This window comes from Callorhinus ursinus, unplaced genomic scaffold (assembly GCF_003265705.2).
Source record: "Callorhinus ursinus isolate GAN/ISIS: 27379988/994484 unplaced genomic scaffold, GSC_fseal_2.0 scaffold69, whole genome shotgun sequence".
Lineage (NCBI taxonomy): Eukaryota > Metazoa > Chordata > Mammalia > Carnivora > Otariidae > Callorhinus > Callorhinus ursinus.
Window position 1 is genome coordinate 2607804 of NW_027397131.1, and position 25502 is coordinate 2633305.

Sequence of the window (25502 nt, forward strand, 5' to 3'; positions counted from 1 at the left end):
TGTTTTAATAACCTTGGCCTAAAATACATTCTGTTGTATGCCTCAAAGGGTTTCAATAAAAAGTCAACCTGTAGAGACATATTTTCTTGGCTTAAACAACAATCCAAAGCATATAAATGTAGTCCAACTATAATGACACATTTACAGACCAATAAAGCTTACACTGCAGCTTTCATACTTCACTTAAAGGAACTCTGTAAGAAGCAGTGTTATATAAAATAATTTGATTTTTTCCCCCAAACTATAGCCCAAGGAATAAAAAAATGTAAGTTTGCTATGTTTAACTGATAGTGTTTATATTCCTTAGTTGCTAAAAATTTTGTAAAATGAAATAATTCTTCATTTGACGACTTCCAACTGCCATACCAAATATGGGTCTCAAGTCCACTTTATTACAAAAGCTAAGTACTGTAATTCTAAAGACAAAAATAAATAACTAGAAGCTTGTATAGTGAATGATTTAATCAACCCGATTCTTCTGGAAAAACAGGTTCCTGTGTTCGTTATGCTTATGAATAATACATTCCTTAACCCTCCTATTTTAACATAGCTCATTTCTCTCTTTTTTTCTTTTCCTATAAACTTCAGTATGAAACCGTCTGAGAGAAGGTAAAGTATCTCAAAGAGTAAAGTCACAATTTGAATTGGTTTCATAGTGAACTTTCTTTCTTTGAAAAGGACAAAGAGGAGGAAAGGGGACGAAGTCATTCTAACACATCTCAGGAGTGTTTCTGAAGATTATTGGTTTTCCCACTATCTAGATGTGTCATTTTCATCACCAGTCATTTTGAATCTTAAACGAAAACTGCACAGATTTGTAAAAAGCAAACATGATATCCACAAATATTGTCCTTGAAGGGGCAGGGGATAAAAAACATAAGAGCTGTGTTTCGAATCAGAGCAGTTATTGGAAGCTGCCATTTGGGGCAGAGTTTCTCTTTGCGGAGTATTAATTTGTTGGCAGACACACATTTGTGAGAACATTCTTGTTTTTTTACTCTTCAGAGAGAGACAGGAAGTGACACAAACTGGGATTAAAGGGAACTTATTCTACCTAAACATTGAGCAAGAAGAGTTCTTTAATTAGCTTTTAGATGGCAAAATCCTTTTTTTTTTTTTTTAAGATTTCATTTATTTATTTGAGAGTGAGAATGAGAGAGAGAGAGAGAGCATGAGAGGGGGGAGGGTCAGAGGGAGAAGCAGACTCCCCGCTGAGCAGGGAGCCCGATGCGGAACTCGATCCCGGGACTCCAGGATCATGATCTGAGCCGAAGGCAGTCGCTTAACCAACTGAGCCCCCCAGGCGCCCGACAAAATCCCTTCTTTAAGAGTCAACCTAATTATTTTGTCATTATTGATGTTTTAACGTGATGAAATACTTCGGTTAAAAACATAACGTATTGGAGTTTTATTTTAGCCACAAGAAAGGTGAGATCTTCCCCTTCTTTGCTGACTTCCACCAGAAAAAAAAAAGAGGGGGGTCTTAAATAATCTCAGAGTTCATCTTCTTTCTTTGGTAAGAACAATGAGGAGTTGGAAGTGTTCTACAGAAGGAAAAACCTAATAAGTGTGTGAACTTCCATTAACAATGTGGTATTGGAAGTGGTTTCAGTGTGGCCAAGAGAAAGAGAGATAAGAAAACCACTGTGTAGAAAGAAAAGTACAGACAACAAATATTTTGATGTTGCAGACAGAGAAAGGAAGAGGTTGAAGAGAAAGTTGCTGGGACAGGAATGCGTACAGCAAATGACACCCCCTATCTCCCCAATATAAATCCTAACAATGTAGACTTGTAAACCTTAGATCAGGCAGATAATGGAAACTCATTACATTAAGGAAAGTTTTTGTTTCTCTTTCCACATTATTACAACACAGTGTGCATTCCAATTACAAAAGCTATTTGTCTCAAATTCCCCACAGTTCATACCAACTGAGTAGAATTTCAGGGCCCCAAATACTATCCTTAAAGGGGTATTTTACATTTAAAAAAAGAAAGGAAGAAAAAGCACATGGTATTTCTTGTTCATCAGAGGAGAGCCTCCCCATCCAGTCTCCTGTTGATTATTTTCCCTTCCTCAGCACTAATTGTAGTGCTGTTTCCCAAATGAAACCAAAAAAAAAAAAAAAAAAACCCAAAATCAGAATCACCTGGAAAGTCTTTTATCAGTCCACATTCCTTGGCCTTGCCTCAATCCCACTGAATGAAGAATCTGGGGAAGCTGGACTTAGCAATCAGCATTATATTTAAAATTCCCCTAGTGAGTTCGATGAACAACTAGATTTAAAAACCACTCAGTACTTTGAATATTCACTATAAATCAATTTCTTCTGAAATCAATTATTAAAAAGTAGATCATGGACATTTTTTAGAATTCAGTAAGATCAAACCCTCTAAATCTTTTGAAAGAATTAAGGGATTGAGTTTCTCTTCAGATTCATTAATAGACTATCAATTTTAAACAGAAAACAACTCTGCTATAAATACTTTTGTTTATACGTGTGACATCGAGCTTAACCATCTACACATCCTTTGGTCCCCCGTGGGTTTCCTGTTTAGTTTTTTATTAGTAACAGTATATTCCATGACTAAAAAAAAAAAAAAAAATCAAACAAACAAACAAAAGTCTTAATGTTAGGGAAAATACAAGACAACAGCAATACAACTTAGGGCGTACATTAGGAAAGTAATACAAGAGATGTATTATTCACCATTATGACACGTCAGAAGACTAGTCACTCTGTGTTCATGAAATTAGGGAGTGTAACAGCATATATAGGAAAGAGAGTAAAAAAACAATTTGGGGGCTTCAAAATAAAACCACCAGATTAATAATTTTCCCTACCTGTACACATGACAGTCAGGCTGCCATGTCCAAAATACTACCGCCTGACATCTACCAAAAGATGACAGGAAACTGTTAGTCGTTGACTCATATTGCAAGAAAATATTAATATGATTCCCAAAGCACAGTACAGCTCATCACAAATCGGAATCACACAGAAGACAGTTACTGCTGTTATGCAGTCTCTTTATGCCAATTAAGTACATAGTCTAGGTTTGTTGTGATAGTTAAATCCTAGGCTAAAAAAAACAGGACATTAAGGCATAAAATAGGGCTATGAACATCAGCATCGTGCGAGAATGAAAGAAAACGATGCCTTAATATGTTAAAAGTGAAGTTCCTCTTTGCCTAAAGAGGAAATAACTAGTCTAACTCAGAGGTCAACAGCTTTGGTCTTGAGCAATGCTAGGAGAATAAGTCAGTGAATGCCACAGGGAGATACAAACAGAAGGGGGAGGAAAAAAAGAAAAGGTCACAAAAAGTCTCGGGAGATGAAAGCGTTAAGTAAGTTAAAGCAACAGAATTAATTAGGGAGCCCCTCGCAGACACCAATCATCCCTGTGCTAAACCCTTTATATCTTAAATCTCAGTGATGTGTTAAAGTGCCCATCTTTTTCAGGTGGGGAAACTGAGGCTAGGAGGTTAAACAATTTGACATTGCTCTCCTGCTCCACATTAAGTAACTCCTCTCTCTTCTTCGCTCTGTTTTCCACCCAATGTAAACAAACACATGAAATTCTGACATGGTGTTAATAGATGTCATACTATCTCCTGAGAACAAATATTTAAACTCTTCTTTAATTCAATCTCAGGCACCCTAATGAAGTCTTATGCTTTCACACCAACGGGAAGCTGCCTAAGGCCATGTGTTATATCACCCAGTTCCTGGCACGGGGCTCCGCATGGAGAAGGCCCTGCAATCTGGCAGCCAGCATCCATCCCTTACACACCAGACAATCTGTCCATACATATTCCCAGGATACTTTGAGGTCAAAGAAATTTTTTATCTATATAAGATTATCTATATGACAGGGTTTCCAGAAAGGTCTGTGAACAACAACAACAACAAAGTAGGTTAGTGTATACGCCCACACATGCGATTTGAAGTACAAATTATATTTACCAAGGTCAGCCTTTTCCTTGAGGACGTCTTTGAAGTTGAGTCCACTGTTGAGGGTTGACTGCCTGTACTTCAGCAAAGCTTCCTTCTGTCCATTCCTCCCCAAGGCCGAGGTTTTCACGGAGCCAGCTTGGAGGCCACATCTCCACTTGGAGAAATCAGAGTGTACCCACTTGACCAGGTCTTCAAGCTTCACAATTACCTTTTCGGAAACAGCAATGACTTCATCCTACAAGAGGTGGTCAGGGAAGAACAAAACATTATTGGTGGCTGGGAGGCAAATGATAAATTTTCAACAAAGCCCCTCTGAAATACTATTTGAGTGGTTTAACTTTATGCAAGCAGACAATGGGCTTGTTGGTGACAGAGTATCTTCAATAATTCACTTCAAGGGTTTTTCACTGCTAGCTGTCTAGTTGAAAAATAATGTAGAAGATCTATTTGTTATACGGTAAGAAAGTGCCCAAAAATTGGGCAGTAATTCTGATAGCCATTTTTAATGCTAGGTGCCAAAGCTCACTCTGCCCATCTGACCACTCGCTCGGGTGAAAGCTAATTTTTAGGTGCAGTTAATTGCAAAAGTAAAAAGTGAGAACTAGGTGACTAATGGTTAGCCTGTCTCTATATAAATGGTCTAAGTAAATCTGGGATTCTTGGAACTCTGACTCACCCCCAAATTCCTGTGTTTATGGTACATTTTCCCTTGGCTTATACACAAATATTGAATTTAACTTTTGTCCTAAAAATTAAATAAAACTGTGATGTAATCCCAAAAGAAATACTTCATAAATGTTATGTGCTTCCCACTGAAAGAAACTTACACATTCTCATGTTTCTTAAAAACTTTGTAAGTTGAGAAATGAACTGATTTTTTCTTTTAATATATATGGGGTAAGGGGAGAGAGGGTGAGTGAGGAGAAAGCCTTTGAATCTAAGAAAAGTAGTTGAAACTTAAGTTTCTGGTATGGATCATAAATTTGAATTTTAAGCATCTCTAATTGCTTCCAGGAAACAACCAACTTTTCTGACTCAGAATTAATCCAGCAAGATATTTAATAGATATCCATCCATGGAGCAAAGGAGGGCCTGTCTTACCGGAAGATTCTTTGGAAAAGACTTAAGAAGATCATCTCACTGGGTTTTAAGTTAAATTATTTGAAGCATTTGACATTTCAACTTGAACTGACTTTTTTATTTCTTTTACTTCACATTTCTGAAGAAAGCTTAGCTGTGAAAACCCCTAAGCTTACAAAATCTTAGAAATATTTTTGACAAACAACAACAGGAAGATGTCTCTAAGCTACTAAACAAAAGGAATTCACAAGTGATTTTGGCTAATTTTGCTGTTAAACATGACTCTTTCCTCCTCCTCCTCCCCCACCTACACACACACACACACACACACAGTACTGCACATGCTACTCCAAAGCAAACAAAAAAGGGTTTATTAAGATAAGCTTCACACAATAAGAAACCCTGGATTTAGTTTTTTAAAATTGTTTTAAGGTAGGATCTAAAATTTCACTTTTCCTCATCCAGTTCCAAGCTGCTTCTGAGAACAAAGTTTGTTAGGCAGCAACAAAATAAATACTCTATCAAAAATGAAAAGTAAAACTTTCGTAATGGAGTCCTTTCTCTTATCATGATTAAATATGAACTTCCACTGAATGGGACCCAAAGTGGAAACTGTTTTTATCCTCTGCTCAAGAAAAAAAAACTCAGTACTTTATAAACAATGGAGCATATTACAAAGTACCATTTCAACGGATGATTTCACTCAGATTCACTACACCATCCTCTTGAAATAAAAGATCTGTCATTGTCACGCATTTTATAGCTATTACATGGTGATTATTAAATGTCAGAATGAAAATTCAGGCTGGGTATTGTTTCAAAGCATATGGGAACAGCTTCTGGACAGGGCACACCAGAAATCAAGTTTAGAATATGCTGGAAAATAATTAAGTATCAGGGTATATAAGTCTCAACATTAGCAAAGATGGAATTTGGCAACAATGTTACCAAATATGGTTCCCTAGACGAGACCAGTTTGGAGATGAGTGTTATTTTCAAATAGCTCTAACTATGATCAAATGATTATCATTTCAATTACCAGTTGCTTCAGATCTTTTCCAAGAAATGGCATGACTAGCCCTGGCTGGCTTACAGCGCCCGCCAAACAAATAGTTTATTAACCAAGAGAAAATACAATCCTTATGATGTCATTGATGAACAAACCCATCCTTCAAGATTCAGTCTATAGATTTTGTCCTCCCTCCTTTTCTCTCTCTCAGAAGCTGACTTCATGAATATACACACATACATGAAAACAAATGCAGGGATTCACATAAACTCGCGTAAGCCATAAACCCAAGTTTGGATGAATTGTGCAACCACCAGTATGTTTTACTGTGGATTCACAGAGAAAACTGGCCTTGCAGCATTGTCAAATGCCAGGATTTAGAAGGAAATCTGATAAGCGGAGGAGGGGAAGCAACAAACCAACCCAAAAAACAAAACAGCCAACATATATATAGAAAATGTCTCAGGAAACATTGCTTTGTACACACAATGGCATAAATCACATGTTCATATTTACTATTCTGAGCAAGCATTGACTAAAGTTCCTAATACTTGCCGTTCTTGGGCAAGCTTCTATGTCTAAGAAAAGAATTACAATAAGCTCGTCTCATGATTACATTAGCTCTCTGCAAACCAAGAATTAGCACTGGATAAATATTGCTGATTTACTCTAATACAACACAAAAGGAACACAAAGAAATACACTTTGTTATTCTCGTAATGTACCTTGGCTTTTCAGTTAACCCAGCTCCCCAGCAATATTTATGGAGGCTGTGTTGAGAGGCTATCGAAGTCCAGATCCCCTTTTGCCACTGTTTCAAGTGGCTTGTTTCTGTAGTTTGGATTTTGTGTCTACCACTGTATAAAAACAGCTCATGCCATCCCGGAACCCTCTCTGTCAGAGGAAAGTATCTAGCTACGAAGTCACAAATTAGCCTATGTATTGCTGGCCTCCCCACGTGTTCTAAAAATTGGGAAACTTCACACAAGGTCTCCAGACTTCCATCTTTTCATAAAATAAAAGAAAAACAAAATAGTAAAATAAGATAAAATAAAATAAAAAAGAGGTATCCGCCAATAAACAAAGCAGAAACAAAAACAGTTTAAAGTGGTTGCTTTCTTTAGATAAGATGGGAGATCTCTAGTTTACGGGTGACCCATCACTCCCTACTGCCTTATAGTCAGTCGATGTTTCCCTCACCTGCCTGCCACCCCCCCCCCCCCCCCCGCCGGGGCTGCCGGCCAGTGGATAAACAAGCACACCCTGATTTGGTCCACCTCCTTCATGTTATTGACGAGGACAGTGAGGTTCAATGACATAGCCTTGTACCACCTTCCGATAGGACCTGGACAAGACTCCAGGCTTCCTAACTGCCAACATAGCATTCATCCTGGACTCTGAAGTCTTTGCCTGGGTTTGAATTCCAGGCCTGCAATTTACACTGTGAAGCACAGGGAAACTTCTTTAACCTCCCTGTGCTTCCATTTTATGTATTTTTTTAAAAAAAGGACAATAAGACTATCTACCGCTCATGATAATTGCGAGGATTAAATGGGCCAACATAAATGAAGTGGGATGTCAGAGTTAGCAACACGTTCATTGTCATGAGTCCTCCGCTCTGATGTTTTCCAAAGTGTACCATGCAGAGATGAGTGTAGATGGTTCACGGGTAAACTTTTTTTTTTTTTTTAAAGTTACTCATTGCTTATTTATTTTTGTGGTTACTTTCCATTTATGGGAAAGTAGTACTGGTTTTCCATTTATAGGAGATTTAGAAAGTTTCCTCTTTAAATAAATTTAAGTTAAAAAAATAGGCCAATTTGAACAAAACCATTAAGTAAACACAGGACATGCGGGTATGGCAAAAAAAAAAAAGATAAAAGACAAGATGCTATGAAAATGAGTGAAATTTAGGACAGTGTATTATGTCGGTGGTTCTCAAAGCGTAGTCCAGGAACCCTGGGGAATCCCCAAGATTAGTTCAGGTGGTCCATAGAAGCAAAACAAAAATCATAATAATACTAAGACATTATTTGCTTTTTTCAGTCTTATTTTCTTTCAAGTGTATAGTGGGGTTTTCCAGACACTATATGACATATGGTAAGGCAGGAGAGTAAATGCAGAAGCAGATATGAGAACCCAGCTGTCTCTATTAAGCTAGACAGTCAAGAGCTTGTAAAAATGGAAAACAATGCTACTGTTTTTACTGATTTTTTTTGTTTTTCAAAATATGGTTAATTTTCATAAAAATGTGGCACTTATATAATGGGTTTATATTGCTATTTTCATTTTTTAAAATTTCCTGTTTTGATGTACAGTTCTATGAGTTTTAACACATGGCAACCACTGATATGTTCTTGCTATCGAGTTCTCTTTTCCAAATGTCATATAAATTGAATCATACCATCTGAAATCTTTTGAGACTGTTTCTTTCACTCAGCATAACGCCTCTGAGATACATCCATGTTGCTGCATGTATCAACAGCTTGTTCCTTTTCACCACTGAGTACTATCTCCCGTGACATGGATGTGTCATAAGATTGTTTCTCCATTCACCCACTGAGGGACACCGGCTTGTTTCCAACTTTGGGGACTACAAATAGAGCTGCTGTAAACATTCACATCAAGCTTTTTCTGTGAACAGACATTTTCAATTCTCTAGAACAAATACTCAGAAGAGGGACTGATGGGTAAGTGTCTATCTAATTTTGCAGAGACTGTTTCCCAGAGTGGCTGTACCATTATGCACTCCCACCAGCAATGGAGGAGAGTTCCAGTCGTTTCTCTTCCTGGCCGGCACTTAATACGGTTTTTGTTTATTAACTTATTATTGCCACTCTAATATGTATGGAGTGGCTTCTCATCATGTTTTAAATTTTCATTTCCCTAACGACTAATGATGTTGAACATCTTTTCAGGTGTTACTTTTTCATCCGTATATCCTTTTTGGTGAAGCACATGTTGAAGTCTATGGCTCATTTCTCAAACTGGCCTGTTTGTTTTCTTACCATTGAGTTTTGAGAGTTCTTGTATCTACTGAATACAGGTCTTTTGTCAGATACGGGATTTGGAAATATTTTCTCCCGTTCTGTGGCTGTCTTTTCATTCTCTTAATAGTGTCTTCAATAAAACAAAAGTTTTAAATTTTGATCAAGTCCAATTTGATCAGTTTTTTTCTCCTTTGAATTGTGGCCTTACGCTTGCACCTATGAGCTCTTTGCCTAATCCCAGGTCATAAGCACTTTCTCCTATGTTTCCTTCCCAAAGCTGTGTGTGTAGCTTTCCATTTAGAAGTATGATCCATTTTGACTTAATCTTGTATAAGGTTTGTGAGACGCGGCTCAACATTCATTTTTTGCTACATATGGATGTCATATTGTTTTTATTTTTAAATGAGTTACCAAGTACTTTAGATTATTTTTCAGTTTTAATTTATAATGCAGTAAATATCAATAGATATAACCCATATAAACAAAAGCTCTTTGGCATCCTCAATAATTTGAGTGTAAAGGGCCTTGAGTCCAAAAACTTCGAGAACCATTGTGTTATATCATGAAACCAAGACCTTTCCTTATTCTTCATTTTCTTTGACCTCTTAGTGGCATTTGATAACGAACAACCCGATCTTTGACAAAACTCTCGCCCTTGTTAAGAACTATGAAGCGTCTGAGATTTTACTCTTTCCAAACTTACAAGTTGGCCTGCCACAGTTCTACAGATGCTGGCAGAGGACACAAGACTCCTGGTCAGAGACAAAGAATGGTTTATTGTTCACAGCAACAGCTGCAGTCCAAGTATCATGTTTGTGTTGTTTCTTCAATACCTAATTCCCAAAATGAGATGCAAAGAGGGCGAGATGACACGTGCACGTGAAGTGGGGTGCATTATAGGAGTAGGACCCTGAGTGCAGGGAACCCAAATCTTTAACACTGATCAGTAATCATGCCTGCCCTTTGTTCTGGAGAAAGAAACTTGCTCTGTCTTCCAAAGCTGTTCACTAGATAAGCATCCTTGAAAAGACCGCCCAGACCAGGCAGTCAGTGGCTGCTCATGAGATGGGCAAATACTCAATGGATCCATGAAGAACACCCACCTAACACCTACCACTTCTCTATTTCTTTGCTTGGTTCAATTTCTCTTCATTATTCCATCTCCCTACTGGGAAAATGTAGGAAACATAGATCCCTAGATGTAGTCTGGGTCCAGATCTTCTTTCTCTGCATGTTACTTTTTGAAGAAATCATTCTCCATGGGAATTCCAATATTTGCCTTCCAAGCCTATGACTACCTTCTACGGTTTAGTTCCAGAAATTCATCTAGACTCCAGTCCCATGTTGTCATTTTGAAGTCTCAGAATCAACTCAAGCCCAGTGGAACTGCACAGCCCACTTAGCTTATCGTAAGAAAAGATCTTACCCGACACAAGGGAAATTTAACATCCCCCAACTGCGGCTAGCCTTCCCCCAATATCTAGTCTTCATTTAGTAATAAACTGCTAATTTGCCGTACACAGGATAAAGACACCATTTCCCCACCTTCCCTTATAGCCAGGTGCAGCCATGTGACCAAGTTCTCACCAAAAAAAATATGAGTATTAGTGATGTGTGCCACTACCAGGTCATGGCCTTAAAGGGAATGGATACGCCTTTGGACAATACACATGAGGACAAATCTCTCAGGAGAAAAAGACAGAAAGAGCTGGGTCTCTAGGCAACCTCGTGGTGCAGAGCCACCTTACTAGGCCTGAACCATCTATCTGTAGGCTGTGACACAACAGAGATTTTGAACTCCCGACTTATCCAAACAATTTTAATTCTGGGTCTCTCTGACACACAGATAAACCTCTATCTTTATAAATATATCATTCCTCAGGAGAGAGAACATGAACACAACCTTCCTTATAACATACCATGTGGTAACCAATAACTGATCATTGCTTAGGATAACTATATTCAAGGGCGCCTGCGCAGCTCAGTCAGTTAAGCATCCCACTCTTGATTTCAGCTCAGGTCATGATCTTAGGGTCGTGGAATCGAACCCCGCGCGGGGCTCCATGCTCAGCACGGAGTCTGCTTATCTCTCTTCCTCTGCTCCTCCCCCTGCTTGCTCTCGCTGTCTCTCTCAAATAAATAAAATTTAAAAAAAAAGGATAACTATATTCAGCTATGTTAATAAAGCCTAAAGTATTATGAACACATAAACGTAACATCAAAGGGGTTGGCAGAGAGAGGATGGAATGAGAACAGGAAAACAGCATATTCACCTCAATGTTCCCCAAACATTCTAGATTTTTAAAATTTTCTTTGTAGCAATTGCAATGTGATAAATGTTAGGAACACAAACATACCAACAGGTGATGTTAGCTAAATAAATAGTGAAACCAAAATAATAGTCTAATTGGTTCCACAGGAGTGGGATCTTTTCATCTAGATAGAAACTAAAAATGAAAAAAACAAAAACCAAAACCCTGTTAAATGCTAATATTCGGAAAGACCAGTGCAAGCACATCTGTTTGTGCCCTCACCGCTGTGGTAGGCAGGTGTGCCCACAGCGTGCAGGGGGAAGACAGTGCCACCACTGGGCCTGGCTGGGTTGGCCACTCTCATGCTCATGTGGCCGATCACTCTCCCAGTTAAGACGTTGGTGTGTTCCACTAACAGGACACCTACAGAGCAAGTAAAAGGTTTCACTCTACAGGCACATGGTTGCCAGTCAGAAGTCCAACAAAGTCAGGGCAGAATGGTAACGTGGGTCGACAAGACGAAGTTTTCACTGGCCAGTCATGAAATGAGAAAAAGGAAGACAATACAGCTCCATTTGCTAGATCTTTAGGACGATCTTTCTACCAGTGTAGGATCCGAGCAGGAAAGAGAATACTTGTGAAATGATAATCCAAGGAAGATTTTAGGAAGGCACTGATGACAAAGGTGCTGGTGGGATGTAAAGGAGCCACAAGAGATAGATAGTACAGGGACCTGGGCTAAGGGCAGGTCAGTTATCATCACTTGTAGGTCAAAGGGTCAAAGCAGGGAGCGAGTGGTTACTAGGATGGAATAGACCCTTCTCTACCAGTGGTGGTGACCCTTCCCTGGAGGGACACCAAGAGCCTGGAGGAACCGCACAGGAAAGAAAAGGGAATGGGAAAGGGAAGACAGGTTACCTGTCTTCATCCCCCTTCCTACCCCCATCCTGGCAGGGCATCTCTCTGGCTGAACCCCACTAGAAACCACAGGGCCAGCAGCTCTGTTCATGGAGTCAAACCAGTGAAACAGAGGGCGGAGAGCAAAGAGAAGGGAACAGTTTTTAAAATATTCTTTGTTCTGGAGAAGGAGCTGACCTAGCGGGGCCCCTGCCCACTCTTCCCATTTAAGACTTTGTCCCTCCTCCTTTCATCTGGTGTAATAATATCCATTTTTCCTCAGAAATAAGGATGGCAATAGATGGTAGTAGTTGTTTTTTAATGTACTGGGTAGACAAAATAAAATGATATCAACACTAAGTTGGTCCCCAGACTGGGAATTCCTGTTCTTATTACCTGTGACATGATGGTAAATCTTTATAAGGCACCACTATTTCATGCTGAATTGTGTAATTCCATGTTCTACAGTAAACACCTGCATTGCAGAAACTTTTTAGCGGCAGGTATCCTCGCTTAATCTCTACTTCTCTCGTACTTCCCGAGGAGCCAAGGACTATGCTGTGCCTAAAGCATACAAAAACTACTTATCTTAATGGTACACCATCTCTGGATGGTTCCATGTTTGGAGAAATGGAGGGACACTTAGAAAGCACTGGCTCTGGAGTCCGCCTGCCCCAGGTTCAAATGCAGCTCTACTAGGTTTAATGTTCACATTCATCTTGGGACATGGCATCATCTCGCCAAGGTCTCCTCTAAAACATGGGTTGGGGGGGTGGGGTGCCTGGCTGGCTCAGTCAGTGGAGCATCTGACTTTTGATCTCAGGGTTGTGAGTTCGAGTCCCATGTTGCATGTAGAGATTACTTAAAAAAAAACTAACTAAAAAATGGGGGAAAATAAGATTAACAAAAGATTAAGATTAAAAAAAACTTGCCTCCTAGGGCAGTAAAGGATGTTGAAGCTATCAGAGTACAATGGTCAGCACAGAGTAGGCACCCAAGAAATAATGGCTATTACTATTACTATAGCACATGGCTTTAACTGAAAATGAGGGCGTGAGGGCGAGGGGTATCCATATGCCACCTGTGAGTTGCTGTATGTATTCCTAACTCTTCTTAATTCTTTGTCAGAGAACAGTGGATACCCCTGTAGCTGCTGGGTACCTCCAGGGGGAAGCTGGGCCAGAAGGCAATTACTAATGTCTGGGCTTCTAAGTCATTCTCCTCAGTCTGTGAGGAGAGGGCAGTGGAAAACTCTGCGATGTTTTACTTTACCCAGACACTAATCCGTGAATTTAACAGACCTTCTCTTACTTGATCTCTACAAGGACTCTTTGAGGTAGGTGTTCTCAGGCCCGTTTTAGAGATAAGAAAACTGAGGTGGAACCGGAAACCAGATTTGGCAGCACCCACCCCCGTCTTGCTGGCAAATTGCTCTCTACGGTCCTTTCTCTAGTAAAGCTCCACGCCACTCCCACCCTGGGATAAGGGAACTCTCCCCTAACAGTGTCCTGGGGGTTGGGGGAGGAGGGAAGGGTTGGGATTTAAGGTCATTTTGCAACAAAAGGGATTTTAATTTTTGATTGGTATTGTGTTTTTGTCCCCAAAGTAAGATTATAGGAATTGCCATTCATGTGCTATTTAAAAATGTGAAGAATTTTCTGTCGTCTGAGTGATGAAGATATCCTCTCAAGTATGTGCTAAGGTTTAATTTGACTCCCTGAACATGGTGAAATGGATTTGCCATGGAGGCTCATTAGTGTATTGGGTTCCAATTTCCCAAGCCAGCCCCTTCTCTTCCAACCTCCTCCCTCCCTCCCCACAGACATTTGGGTGAAGCTTGTGGCTCAATGAACTTTGGAAATCCATCCTGGCACAATTAGAGGGAGTAAGCAAACAGAAGACTGCTCTGAGGTGTGATTTGTCAGATGTAATGCAACCATCCTTCACAGTATAGCCGAAGGCATTTGCGTATCAAACAAGTAATTCAAAATCCTAAATATTTTATGTTCCTAAATACATTTTTAATACAAGTTAATTTAAAACCTGTTAGGCTGCAGCCTGCTCCCCTGACCAGAAGCCCATCTCTAAAGAAAGCTCCAGAAACATCCTCTCATTAATGCCTAGTTTCATATCTTTCCTTTTGGATTGACCACGTATGAGCCTTTTTTCCCTCCCTAAGATTAAAAACAATTTACACAGAGAGCAAGAAGATGCATCCCAGTGTCCTAGATACTTCCTCTCTAAACAGGCAAGTATCTGATGTATACCGAAAGATGTGTTAATGGTTGAGCCTGCCCACTTTCCCTTTCCCAAATTAATGGGGTCTTCACTCCACAGTCTTTTTTTTTTTAAACTACTTTGAGGTTGCTATGATAAAAACTAGCTTGGCACCCATATTCTTAGCTCTGGCCGTTAAAACAAGCAAAAGAAGATAAATGAGCCCAATTCCAGTGTTAAAGTTCACTTGAGAACATTCTCAACTCAACTTTTTCTCAACAAACAATAACAATAAAACCCAAACTCAACCGCCACCCAACACAGATGGCCTAATATGCTGAACGACTCCAAACCATTCCTTTGACATCTCCTGATCTTTTTTCACCCACTTTTACAGGCACATTACCTCCTGCCCGGGTACACAGTTCAGTGGGGCCTATATTCCATAAAGACCCTAAAAGGAAGAAGAAAACTCTTTGCCCCTGTTGGCAGATGAAAACCATGGTGGATGCTGTCTGAATGATGCAGGGCTGTTGGTGATCTGGTGTGGAGTCTTGACATACTACTGTCATTAATGAGAAGAGCAGTCTTCACAGCATATCACCAAAAGCCTCATGCCTATTTAGAACGCTTTAATGTAGAAACCAAGTAAATCTTCCTGTTTTGTGTAGTCTCTATTTAAACATAAACATATGATTTAGACATGCTCCCTCTTGTTAAACATTTTTTTTTTTTTTTGCTCTGTTCACTTCGCACAGTTCACACTATTATCCTTACATGTACAATGGCGGCGGAATAATTTGAAACCCACAGCTTTATTTAATAATGTAATTATCCTATATTGGATTACTTAAAGGGGCTTTGTATTTTTAAGTTCTGGTTTTCCCTATACTGGTGATATGCTCTGCCATGGTAAATGATTCAGGCTTCCATCAAAAGCTCTAAACTCAGTTTGGAAAAATACTGAGTGTTTTTGAATAAGCCAGGATTAATGCAAGAGCCAATTTGCAACCACAGTTGGTGACCTTTCTACTCCTGTTCGAAGATTGTGGTGTGCAGGCTGGTGCAGAGGACAGACCCAAGCCACCCCAATGGCCTAGTTCCAACTCTGCTGCCATCCCAGGGACATTGTACAAACCCCAGAGAATGAAGCCCAAGTTTCCTTCAAGGTAAGCTTTCTGAAAGCAGGGCTGAAAACTTGCATAGCCTTCCATGCCTTCCAATAGCCGGTACACTCCCAAGTGGAGCTTAAAGAATGAGTGAATGACCCAATGGATGGACAGATGGATGGACACACGCATGCTTCTGGGCATTCTGACAAAACAACTGCAGAAGGGAATACAGAAGGAACCACCAGTGTTATTGTCACGAGAGACTTTGAGCTTTTCCCTAGCTCAACTCAATCTGATCCAGTTAACCTGTATGGACTGTGCTCTGGGCCGAGCCCTGGGCTGAGTACCAGCCACGGAGAGATAAGGATGAATAAGACACGGTGCTGCTCCCTTCCGAAATGCATGGTGCCCACGGCCTCTTGTTCTCACCTAGGAAATGAAGGCTACTCTCTTTTCAGTCCTTTGCCAGAGAATCCATTCACTCTTCCCTTCTTCGATGTTCTGAGCATCTACTCTGAGCTGTGCTAGGTACTAGAACAGCTGGGGAAGAAGCCCCTAACTCATGGAGGCCAGTCTAGGGGGGTGGGTAGATGGTAAACGGTAGCCCTCAGTTAAATATGATTTATATAATGAGAAATTGTCACAAGTGATTTCATTCATTCAACAAATATTTAATGAGCACCAACTATATGTCAGTCTGAAATAAAACAGATGAAATTCCCTACCTTCCTGGGGCCTACTGTCATCAAGTGTCATGTGTAGTGTATGGTGTGAGGTGTGTGTATTAGCAGAGAGAGGACTGGGGCAGTCTAAGAGCCAGATAGTAAAAACAATTGGAAGCAAAAGAACTAGAAGAGGCAATAATGGAAGACCAGGGGAGGGGTGGAACTGGGGATGATTTCAAATCCAGTGGTTGGGGAGGTCTCTCTGCTAAGACCCTAAGGAACAGAAGGAGCTAGCAAGGTCAGGAGAGGAGGGGAGAATGGGGGGAGAACATAGGACACTGCATGCAGAGAAAACAGAGGATACACAGGCACTGGGAGGAGCATGGTGCAATGTCAAACTCAAGGTTAAACACACACACAGACTCACACAGACACAGACACACACACACACACCATGGTACATGCCTTATAGGTGATGCATGCTTCTAAATTTGAATCCACACTCCTTTGTTCTAAGTTTCCAGTAGGTTTAGCATGGAGGCTACCCAATAAATCAACTTCCATTGTTAAAAATTGACTAAAATTTGCTTCTTGTCATCTTTTTCTCAAACCTTTAATGCCTACATATGTATGTTTTGAACACTTGGTTGAAAACCAAGTTGCATCTTCCCAGAAAGAGAAATAGATACGTTTTCCCATGAATTAGCCGATTTCCACAGAATTTACAAGGTGGAATCCCAGCTGCCCTATGACATATGCAGAAGGTTGGTGGGTAGCGAGGACATGCTCATCTCCTGTAGACCCCCTTCTCAGAAACAAACTGGGACAACAATCCCTTTCATTTGGATGTTTACGTCTTTACATGGACACATACCAACCTGACTTAACGCCCCTCCTCAACCACTGTTCATGAAACCTACCTCTTATCTTATACAATAAGGAACCTGTTTAATTACACCAGGTACAGGGGCCTCCTTCCCTTTCTCTTGGCAGACTTATCACACCAGACACAATGCCCTTTCCAGCAAAACTCTCCAAATTCACTGATCGAGATGTTGGGTTTAAGAAAGACCCAATATGGCTTGTTGACATGCTCTAAGACTTACAAATCTTTAAATGATTAAGGCAATCTGCTGTCTACCATGTATGTCTTCTATAATTAAATGCCCATAAGAGTGAGGAGGTGTTTGGAAGGAACCACCCAGGGAGAATACACAACAACAAAAGGAGAGAGAGAGAGAAAAAAAGAGCTATATAGGGTAAGAAGAATATCATTCAACCCTCATCAGACTAGCCTTAGGCTTACGGTGACTGGTTCCATTGCTTACTGCTAATCTGGCTCCCAATGATGCCCACCTCCCCGTATTCATGCCCTTGGGTAAGCCTCTTGAGTGTGGGTTGCACGGTAGCCAACAAACAGAATTAGACAAATGGATGTCATTTCTGAGATTAGGTTACGAAAAGACTGTGGCTTCTGTCTCACTCGCACACTGTGAGGGAAATCAGCGCCATGTTGGGAACTGGCCCATGGAGAAGCCCACAGGGCATGGCAAAGGACTGAGGGAGGCCCGGTCACCTGCTAGCAAGGAATGAGACCCTCAGTCCAACAGCCCTCGAGGACTTGTGTTCTGCCAACAGGCAAGTGAGCCACTTAGAAGTAGATTCTATTCCAGTGAGCTTTGAGATGACCGTAGCTCAGGCGGGCACTGTGATTGCAACTTTGCGAAACCCTGAGCCAGAGGCACCCCAGTAAGCCTTACCTGGACTCTTGACCCACAGAAACACTGAATAATAAATGTTGTCCAAAGACACAAAAATTGGAGGTAACTTGTTATATAACAATAGATAACAATACACTCGTCTTTAATATGGTATATATGTACACATTTTTGTATGATAATGAAATAAAGTCCATGAAAGAAGGTGCTAACTACCAGTTTTGACTCTGCTTGAAAATTAGACTAATTTCTGCTGAGAAGTGGAAAAATGCTTCCTGCCTGCCTAAATCCTGAAACAACTACCTATACAAGAGGCCTTTTCTTTTTTGGGGGACCCACAGAAATTTCCAAGAACACTATTTAATAATATGAGCATATCTTCCTGGATGCAAGGGGCAGAGTAAAAGATAATCTTGCCAAGTAAGGCTAACTTTATGTTTTCTCTCCTCCAAGCAACTGAAGGGAAAGGGGCCGATATTACTCATCTCTTTGCCACCCCCACAGTACCCTGGATATACTAATAAATATTGGTTGAATTGAACTGAATAAAAATTTGCAGCCAAAAGACCTATGTTTAAAAATAGAAATGTTTTTCAAGAGCAGTATTGTATTACATCCTTAGCTACCAGAGAAGAAGCCCAAGCCTTGCCTCTCTTCCTCCTCCCACCTCTTCCAGATTCATCTTTGGAAGGCCCTTGGTACAGCCGACCAGTCAGAATTGTGTTGCCTGTAAGCACAGTCTGCAGGCCCTGTAGACACACAATCCTCCAATCTAATGGCCAGGATCAAGATGTGCCTTCTCTTTGCTTAAAAAGAGAAACAAACAAACAAAAAGGGCAAAAAATAGCCTTTTAAAAATTAAGGCCAAAAAAAAAAATTAAGGCAAGTGAGATATCTCAATATTCTGACATGCTGAGAATGTTTTCACTCCACTGCTTCGAGGGGTCACTTAAGGAATTTGGGGGGTCAGGAGTGATTTGAACACCTGCTTGGCTGTCTATTGAATTACTGATCTATAACATCAAAAATGTGGAGTGAGAAACAGGACCTATATGTGGAAAGAAAAAAGAAAAACAGAGCCTGTTGATAATTTTAAAAGATACCACTATTTATGTGATTTATGCAATTTGCATTAGGAGAAACATCTTTAGCCTTTTTACTAGATCCTTCTTTTTGCCTGCCCAGATAGTTGGGGACGCGTATTTTACAACCCAATGCATTGTTGCTGAACACACATTCAGCTCCCAGGAGCACGAAACACAATTAGACTATTATGGAGAATATTCACGAGAAACAGAATGGAACAGATTATTTCACTTAAGACACACAGAATTCAATTATTTTCTGTATTTATAACCCATGTACACTTGATTTTGGAATAATTTGGGGAGGAGACAGAGTACTAGAGCAGTGTTTTCATCTGAATTCAGTAATCTGATATACACTGTGGGATTAACCCAAAGCAAAAGGATTTAATGGCCCAGCAGGCAGTCTCTATTTTGAAGATCCTATGTCTGAGATCCCCCAGCCATTTTGGCTGGGACCCCTTCCCTTCCTTTTGCATCCCTTTGCTGGTGCTTTTTTGCTTTTTAAAAGAACCTGCCCTTGCACATACATTTTAAGACGGGTGTGAAATACACTCCCTACCACCACCCCAGCACCACCACAAGAAGAGGAGGGAGAGCAGGTGTCTAGGGGGGAAACATGTTTTTAAATTGGGGGTGTGTGGGGGGTAAGAATAGGAAATAGGAGAGGCTTTTTTTAAACGGAGGGAAGGTGAGAGTATTTGAAATAAATTCAATGTTGTGCACATTCGGCAGGCAACACCAGTTTCGCAGAGGTTGCCTCACGAAGGGGGCGGAACCTGAGAAGCAGCACGTTTGAACGTTCTTTGGCACACCAAGATGGAACATCTGGAATGCAGATTTTGTCTCTTGACACCATCATTCCCCCATCTCATCCCATTTTGTTGTGGCTGATGGGAGAGATGCCCTCTCAATGTCCTTTAAGACCTAAATGGTACAGAACAGAACGGAGACCTGACCAGAAACCTCAAACATGGATCAAAATCTCTGCGCCTAAACAGAAAAGTCTCAGGACAGATGGGAAGCCAGGAAGTTTCACTCTATTCAAATTGATAGTTTTTTTAGTTAGCATTTTTCAAATAATAGTTAGTAGTCCAACGGCTCAACCAATACATTACTTATTAATGAGCTATTAACAGTCTAGCATCATGACAGACCTCATTGAGACAATACTTTACAATTTGGCCCCTGACCAGGAAGGGAAGGATCGATAATGAGCATCTGCTAAAGGCCTAGGAGAAGCCAGGCCATGGTTTGGTGCTCTGTGCCCATATAAATTTCATTTGATATTCACAGCCCTGCAAGAGGAACCCATTTTACGGGTAAGGAAACTGAGATCCCAAAGAGATTAAGTAAATAGAACAAGATGACAACCAGCTACTAACTGGCAGAGTAAGTATGCACATTTGGTTTTCTCAAGCTTCTAGACTAAGAGTTTCTATTCCAACCAGAAAGAAAAAACGCACATGTGAAATTATTAATCAGCACTGGCCTTCAGATTCAAGTGAAGACTGACCTGCTAGACCCCCTAAAGTCTGGCCTCTGTCTACCTTATTTTCCACTAAATCCCTGCCTTCTTGCCCAGTGCAGACCATATCCAATATTGCTATGTCCTTCCTTCCTATCTATGTCCTTCCTATGGCTTCTTCTGTCAAGGGTTTCCCCCTCCGTCCAACTCATTCTTCAAAAAGCTCCATCCAAGAGAGTCCTAGTTATTTTCAAGGGCCTGCTCCCAAGCTTCCCGTCTCCAGGATACCTTCAGCATGACTCCAGGCCACGTTCCCACTCGCACACGCTTCTTTCTACAGCTCAAGTCCTGTACCCGCAGGCCTCTGGAACTCTGGCTAGAGAGAAGGGTGAGGGCTTTGTCTACCTGGCTTTACCCTTCTCACTTCTTTGCTGCCCCTTTAGGACCAATAGGTTCTTTTTGCTTTATTCACAGAAAATGGGCCAAATACAAGAACGGTTTAAAACTTGAATCGTCCAAAGCTTTGCTCTAGAGAGTGCAAGGTGGCAGCCGGGGTTGGGGGAGAGGCTGAGGGGAAACATCCAGACTGAAGATATGTTTTGTTTGGCCCCCCAGTGTTTTTTGAAAGTTGGACCAAAGTGCCAACTACACTCACACAAAAGTCTAGATTTCTGACATGTCTCTTGAAAAATGGAAAGGCCTGGCAATATGAAATGACATTCCTGCCCAGTAACGATCAGCAGGATGTGAGTAACAACATTTGAGTGAGTCGCACATCCCCAGTTCCCTCAAGCATCATATCTTCTTCCAGACCTGGCTCACTCCACTTGGTCTCACCTGCCGGGCCTGGTGGGCACTTATGCACGTGCATCGGCTCTGGGTCCCTTTCTCCCCTACATGGTGGAAGACATCATGGAGGAGGTGGCATTTGAGCAGGGCCGTGAAAGAGGGATCTAGCTGTTGCGAGGTTTTACTTCACAGAGGAATACCTCGGTGAATTCTAGACCCCTTTGCTCATACTGACTGTGTTTCCTCCACTTGTTAGCGGGAAGGCGCAATGTTTTTGCCATCTGTGTTTTGGAATCACGAGAACTCAAGTTCCCATTCAGTCTCTGTCATTCACCTGGTGAGGGAATTTAGAAACCTCGACAAGTTGCCTAACTTCTCAGATGGCCCTCCCGCAAAATGGGGATGACACTAGAACCTACCTCATGGTATTACTGTTGTAAGGAGTAAACAAAAGATCACGTGAATGAAGCTGTAAGCATCTAGTTTTACTACTACCTTTATTAATATCAATTTAGTCCCGGGCCAGATAGTAAATATGTTTGGCTCTGTGTATCACACAGTCTCTGTCACACTACTCAACTCTGCCACTACAGTGTGAAAGCTGCCAGAAACCATTTGTCAACAACTGGGTGCGGCTGTGCCAATAAAACTTTATTTACAAAACAGGCAGCTGGCCAGAGTTGACCAGTGGGCCTCAGTTTACCGACCCCGTTTTCAACATCCCCACAGCTGGCCAATGTAAATCACCTCTGAAGATGCTATCTAGGTGTCTCGATGACATCGAGAACAGTAGGTACCTCCAGTGGGCAGCAGTGGGCATCTCTAACCTGTTTACCGAGATTAGGCTCTACCCAGAAATCATCCTGTAGGGACACTGCTCCCACCTCCACGTCTTGGAAAGAAATCTCTTCCCAACCATCATCAGAATCTCACTGGACCTGAGCTCAAATGTTGTTTCTTTCAAAATGCCTTCACCAAGCTTCCCAACAAGATCAGGCACTCCTGTCAGAGGTCCCTGTATTTTTACCCCATCACATTGACTGTGCCACACAATAACCCGTTACATGTGACAGTTTGATTAATTATGCACTCCCCACCTGACAGGCAGCTCCCTGAAGGCAGGATCTGCCTGGTTCCCCACCTCTGTCTCTCCAGGGCCCCATGCTGGCCTGCACACAGAAGGCATTCGAGGGGGGCTGAGGCTGAGTCTCCTCTCCTGTGCAATGTGTGAGAGGCACCACATGCCTGCCTTGAGGGGTGTGGGATTTAAGGAGCCCTTTTAAACGTTTTATTCCTCAAGTGCACAGTATGATGACTGAGTCATCTGTGCATCAGTCAACCGCCAATTGGACTGCACATTCCTAGAGAGCAGGACAGAAGCTTTCAAGTGCCATATGCTGAACAAATAAATGAAGGACTGAAGAAACAATATTCATGAAGGCTCAATTAGGGAATTAGGTCAGTATATAATCAAAGTCCCATTGTTAGTCACTCAATGTATTTTAAAGTGATAGGGAGACATGAAGATCACCAATCCTGGCAGAATCAAGGAAAACCTGGATTTCAATCCTAGCTCTGAGTCTTCACTATACGTGACTTTGGGCAAGTTACTTAACCTCCTTTGGCCTCAGCTGCCTCATCTATGAAGTATGAAAACGTCACAATACAACCAACCTAAGAGAATTTCTCTGAGAATTAAATGAGCATTTAATTTATTTATTAATATATATGCAATGCCTGACACATCCTAGCTACTTAATACACAGAAAATGTTGTGACTTCATTGAAAACACTGCAGGTAAAACTTTGGCAGATGGTTTGGAAGAAGAGAAAGTTGGGGCATTTTCTCTGGGTTGTGCATACAAAGAGAAGAGAAAAGTTTAGAAGAAGGAAGTATGAATGTGGTTCTAAGACCAAAATGTATGGGGATGGTTTTCCACCATTTTGGATAAATCAATCAAGTTGCTTTTTCCTTCTTACTATGAGAGAATGAGTAAGCCCTATGGGAACAGAAATTTTTATCTGTGCATTAGTCATTGTGTTCACTCTTAATGTCCCCACTGGAGAGAAATGACACATAGTAGGCATGCAATAAACATTTCAGAATGAAAGAAACCATCTGTGAATATCAGAGAGTGGCAGAAATGCCAATTCAGTTCGCCGTCAAGAACGCTGTCTCAGCAAAGCTTTTCTTAAGCCAACATAAATAATACCATCAGAGGGCCTTCCTAACTTCAGGAAAGAATATGGAAATGAAGGTAAGGTCCAGAGGGGACTGTGAACACCAAGCCTGGTTTCTTTCTAATCACTGACCCTTGGGTAAGTATCTTGGCACTAAAGTCCACACTCTCATTAGTGATTTTATACCAGTCATGTCCCACAGAGGCACCATCTACTGGTCTAAGAGCACTGGGATGATCCACCCTGAACACACCCATGGGAAACGCTTGCCTATTTTCCTCAGAGTAGAACCTTAAGAGAGCAGCCCTTCTTCCTCAAAGCAGCAGACTGTTGTGCCTGAGGGTGCTGGCTGCTAGGCCCAAGATTTTTCTGGCCTTTCTGTGTCCATTAAATAAAGGGGGCTGGACTTGCTGTCTTGAATGTCCTATAAGTCTATTCAAATGTCCATGGCAAATTAGACATGAGCCTTTTTCTTAGATAACCATGGCAAGTCTTCCTGATCCTCTTTATCAGCAAAGCCAAGGGATGTCCAGCCAGTCACACCTGAAACCAAACATGTCCGTGCAGATGGCGGAGCCAGAGGGACCAGCTGCCCCTGTGTCTCTACCAACATGCAGCCAGGAGAAGGTCTCTGAAAGTATGAGAATGTTCTTGGCAACCTTCTCTGCATCTGAACCCTTCGCCCCATGTCAAGAGGCCCTCATTCCGCAATGCAAATTTCCAACCAGAATGTCACCAAAGTTGGGTAGTCAAAGAAGAAAAACAACTAAACCTGAGCCTGTCATGGAGGAAAGTCAGAGAACAAGGCAGTGAGTAAGAACATTTTTATTCTCTGGTATAATATCTGGATAGTTTGTTTTTTTCCCATTGGTACCCTGAGCCGAGCTCAACCCAGAGGATGGCAAGCAAAGCTTGGACTAAAGGAAAAACAAGTGTTGCTTCACAGTGATTTCCATCCCCATGGCCCACGGGGGCTTGGGGCAAGCCCAGCGACAGGTAACTGGTGATAACTTGGTCTGTTATCGCCGGAGCATGCAAGGCTTCCCATGTAGGGGTCAGAACCAAACAAAAACCCACCATGCATATCCGAATATCCACACACACACACACACACACACACACACATACACACGCTTTAATATGTATGTATTTATACATATTTTTAAAACATATTCCTCCTTTCAGAAAAATACACAGAATTAGCAAGTTTAAATTATTTGCACTTAGTTCTTTGTCTCCAGTTATACTGTGTTCTTTTGTGCTGGTAAAACAACATGTGCTTTAATTAGCAAATATCTGTAAATAATTTACTTGCTTTTCAAATACAACAGAACAATGGGGTCAGTTTTCACATACATTTACCCAGCATGCATCCTGGGTCTTAAACCAGACTCTCCCATTGTTCAATAACTATATCAAGCTGTCCAACTCTTGCTGCCTCCTCGGTGGAGGGTCGGGGTAGGGGGCCAGAAACCCAAGTTCTGGTAGCAACATCCCATGTTGCAAGACCCCAGAAGGCAAGCTCATAGCATCGTCCAGCCCCAGTTAAAACAAAGTCTTAACGATCTCTAACCCTGGAAATTTCTGCGAGGAACATGGAAGTGTGCCAAGGGTAAAGGGCATTTCATGCTTTGCTGCCCCACTGCCCCCGACCCCCGACGGCGTGAGCCCAAAAACATAAGGTGCGATGTCTGAGGCCTATGAATCACGGAGCCCCATCTAGGCTCTGCAGGGTTAAGGCTGGGCCCTGCACACACAGTGCAAAGAAAGATGTTAAATCAAATGAGAATGACTGCTCCAAGACTGGAGGCACTATTATTTTGAATAAGATTGAAAAGGCCAGAAAAAGCAATTCAAAAACATTTCAATTATGTATTTCCCAGAACTACATCTTTGAGCAACTAATGCAAATGTTACCACCACAATAAAACTTCTTCCCACATAAAAGCATATAAAACAGGTTGAACAGCATATACTTTATATATCATATGCATATTTTTGACTATTAATAAAAAATTCAAAATCTATGTATGCTTTACTCTCCTAAGCAATACAGTAATTATGATTAAGGGACAAGCAGCA

The 25502-nt window shown here is 41.2% G+C and overlaps 1 protein-coding gene across 1 annotated transcript in view; it reads right to left on the reverse strand.

Moving 5' to 3' along the window:
- ARID5B (AT-rich interaction domain 5B) overlaps positions 1-25502 on the reverse strand; it is a 177122-nt gene that overhangs the window by 142036 nt on the left and 9584 nt on the right. The window contains exon 3 of the mRNA XM_025850160.2: positions 3967-4192. Coding sequence (XP_025705945.1) covers positions 3967-4192 — 226 coding nt within the window. The remainder of the gene's footprint in view (positions 1-3966; positions 4193-25502) is intronic.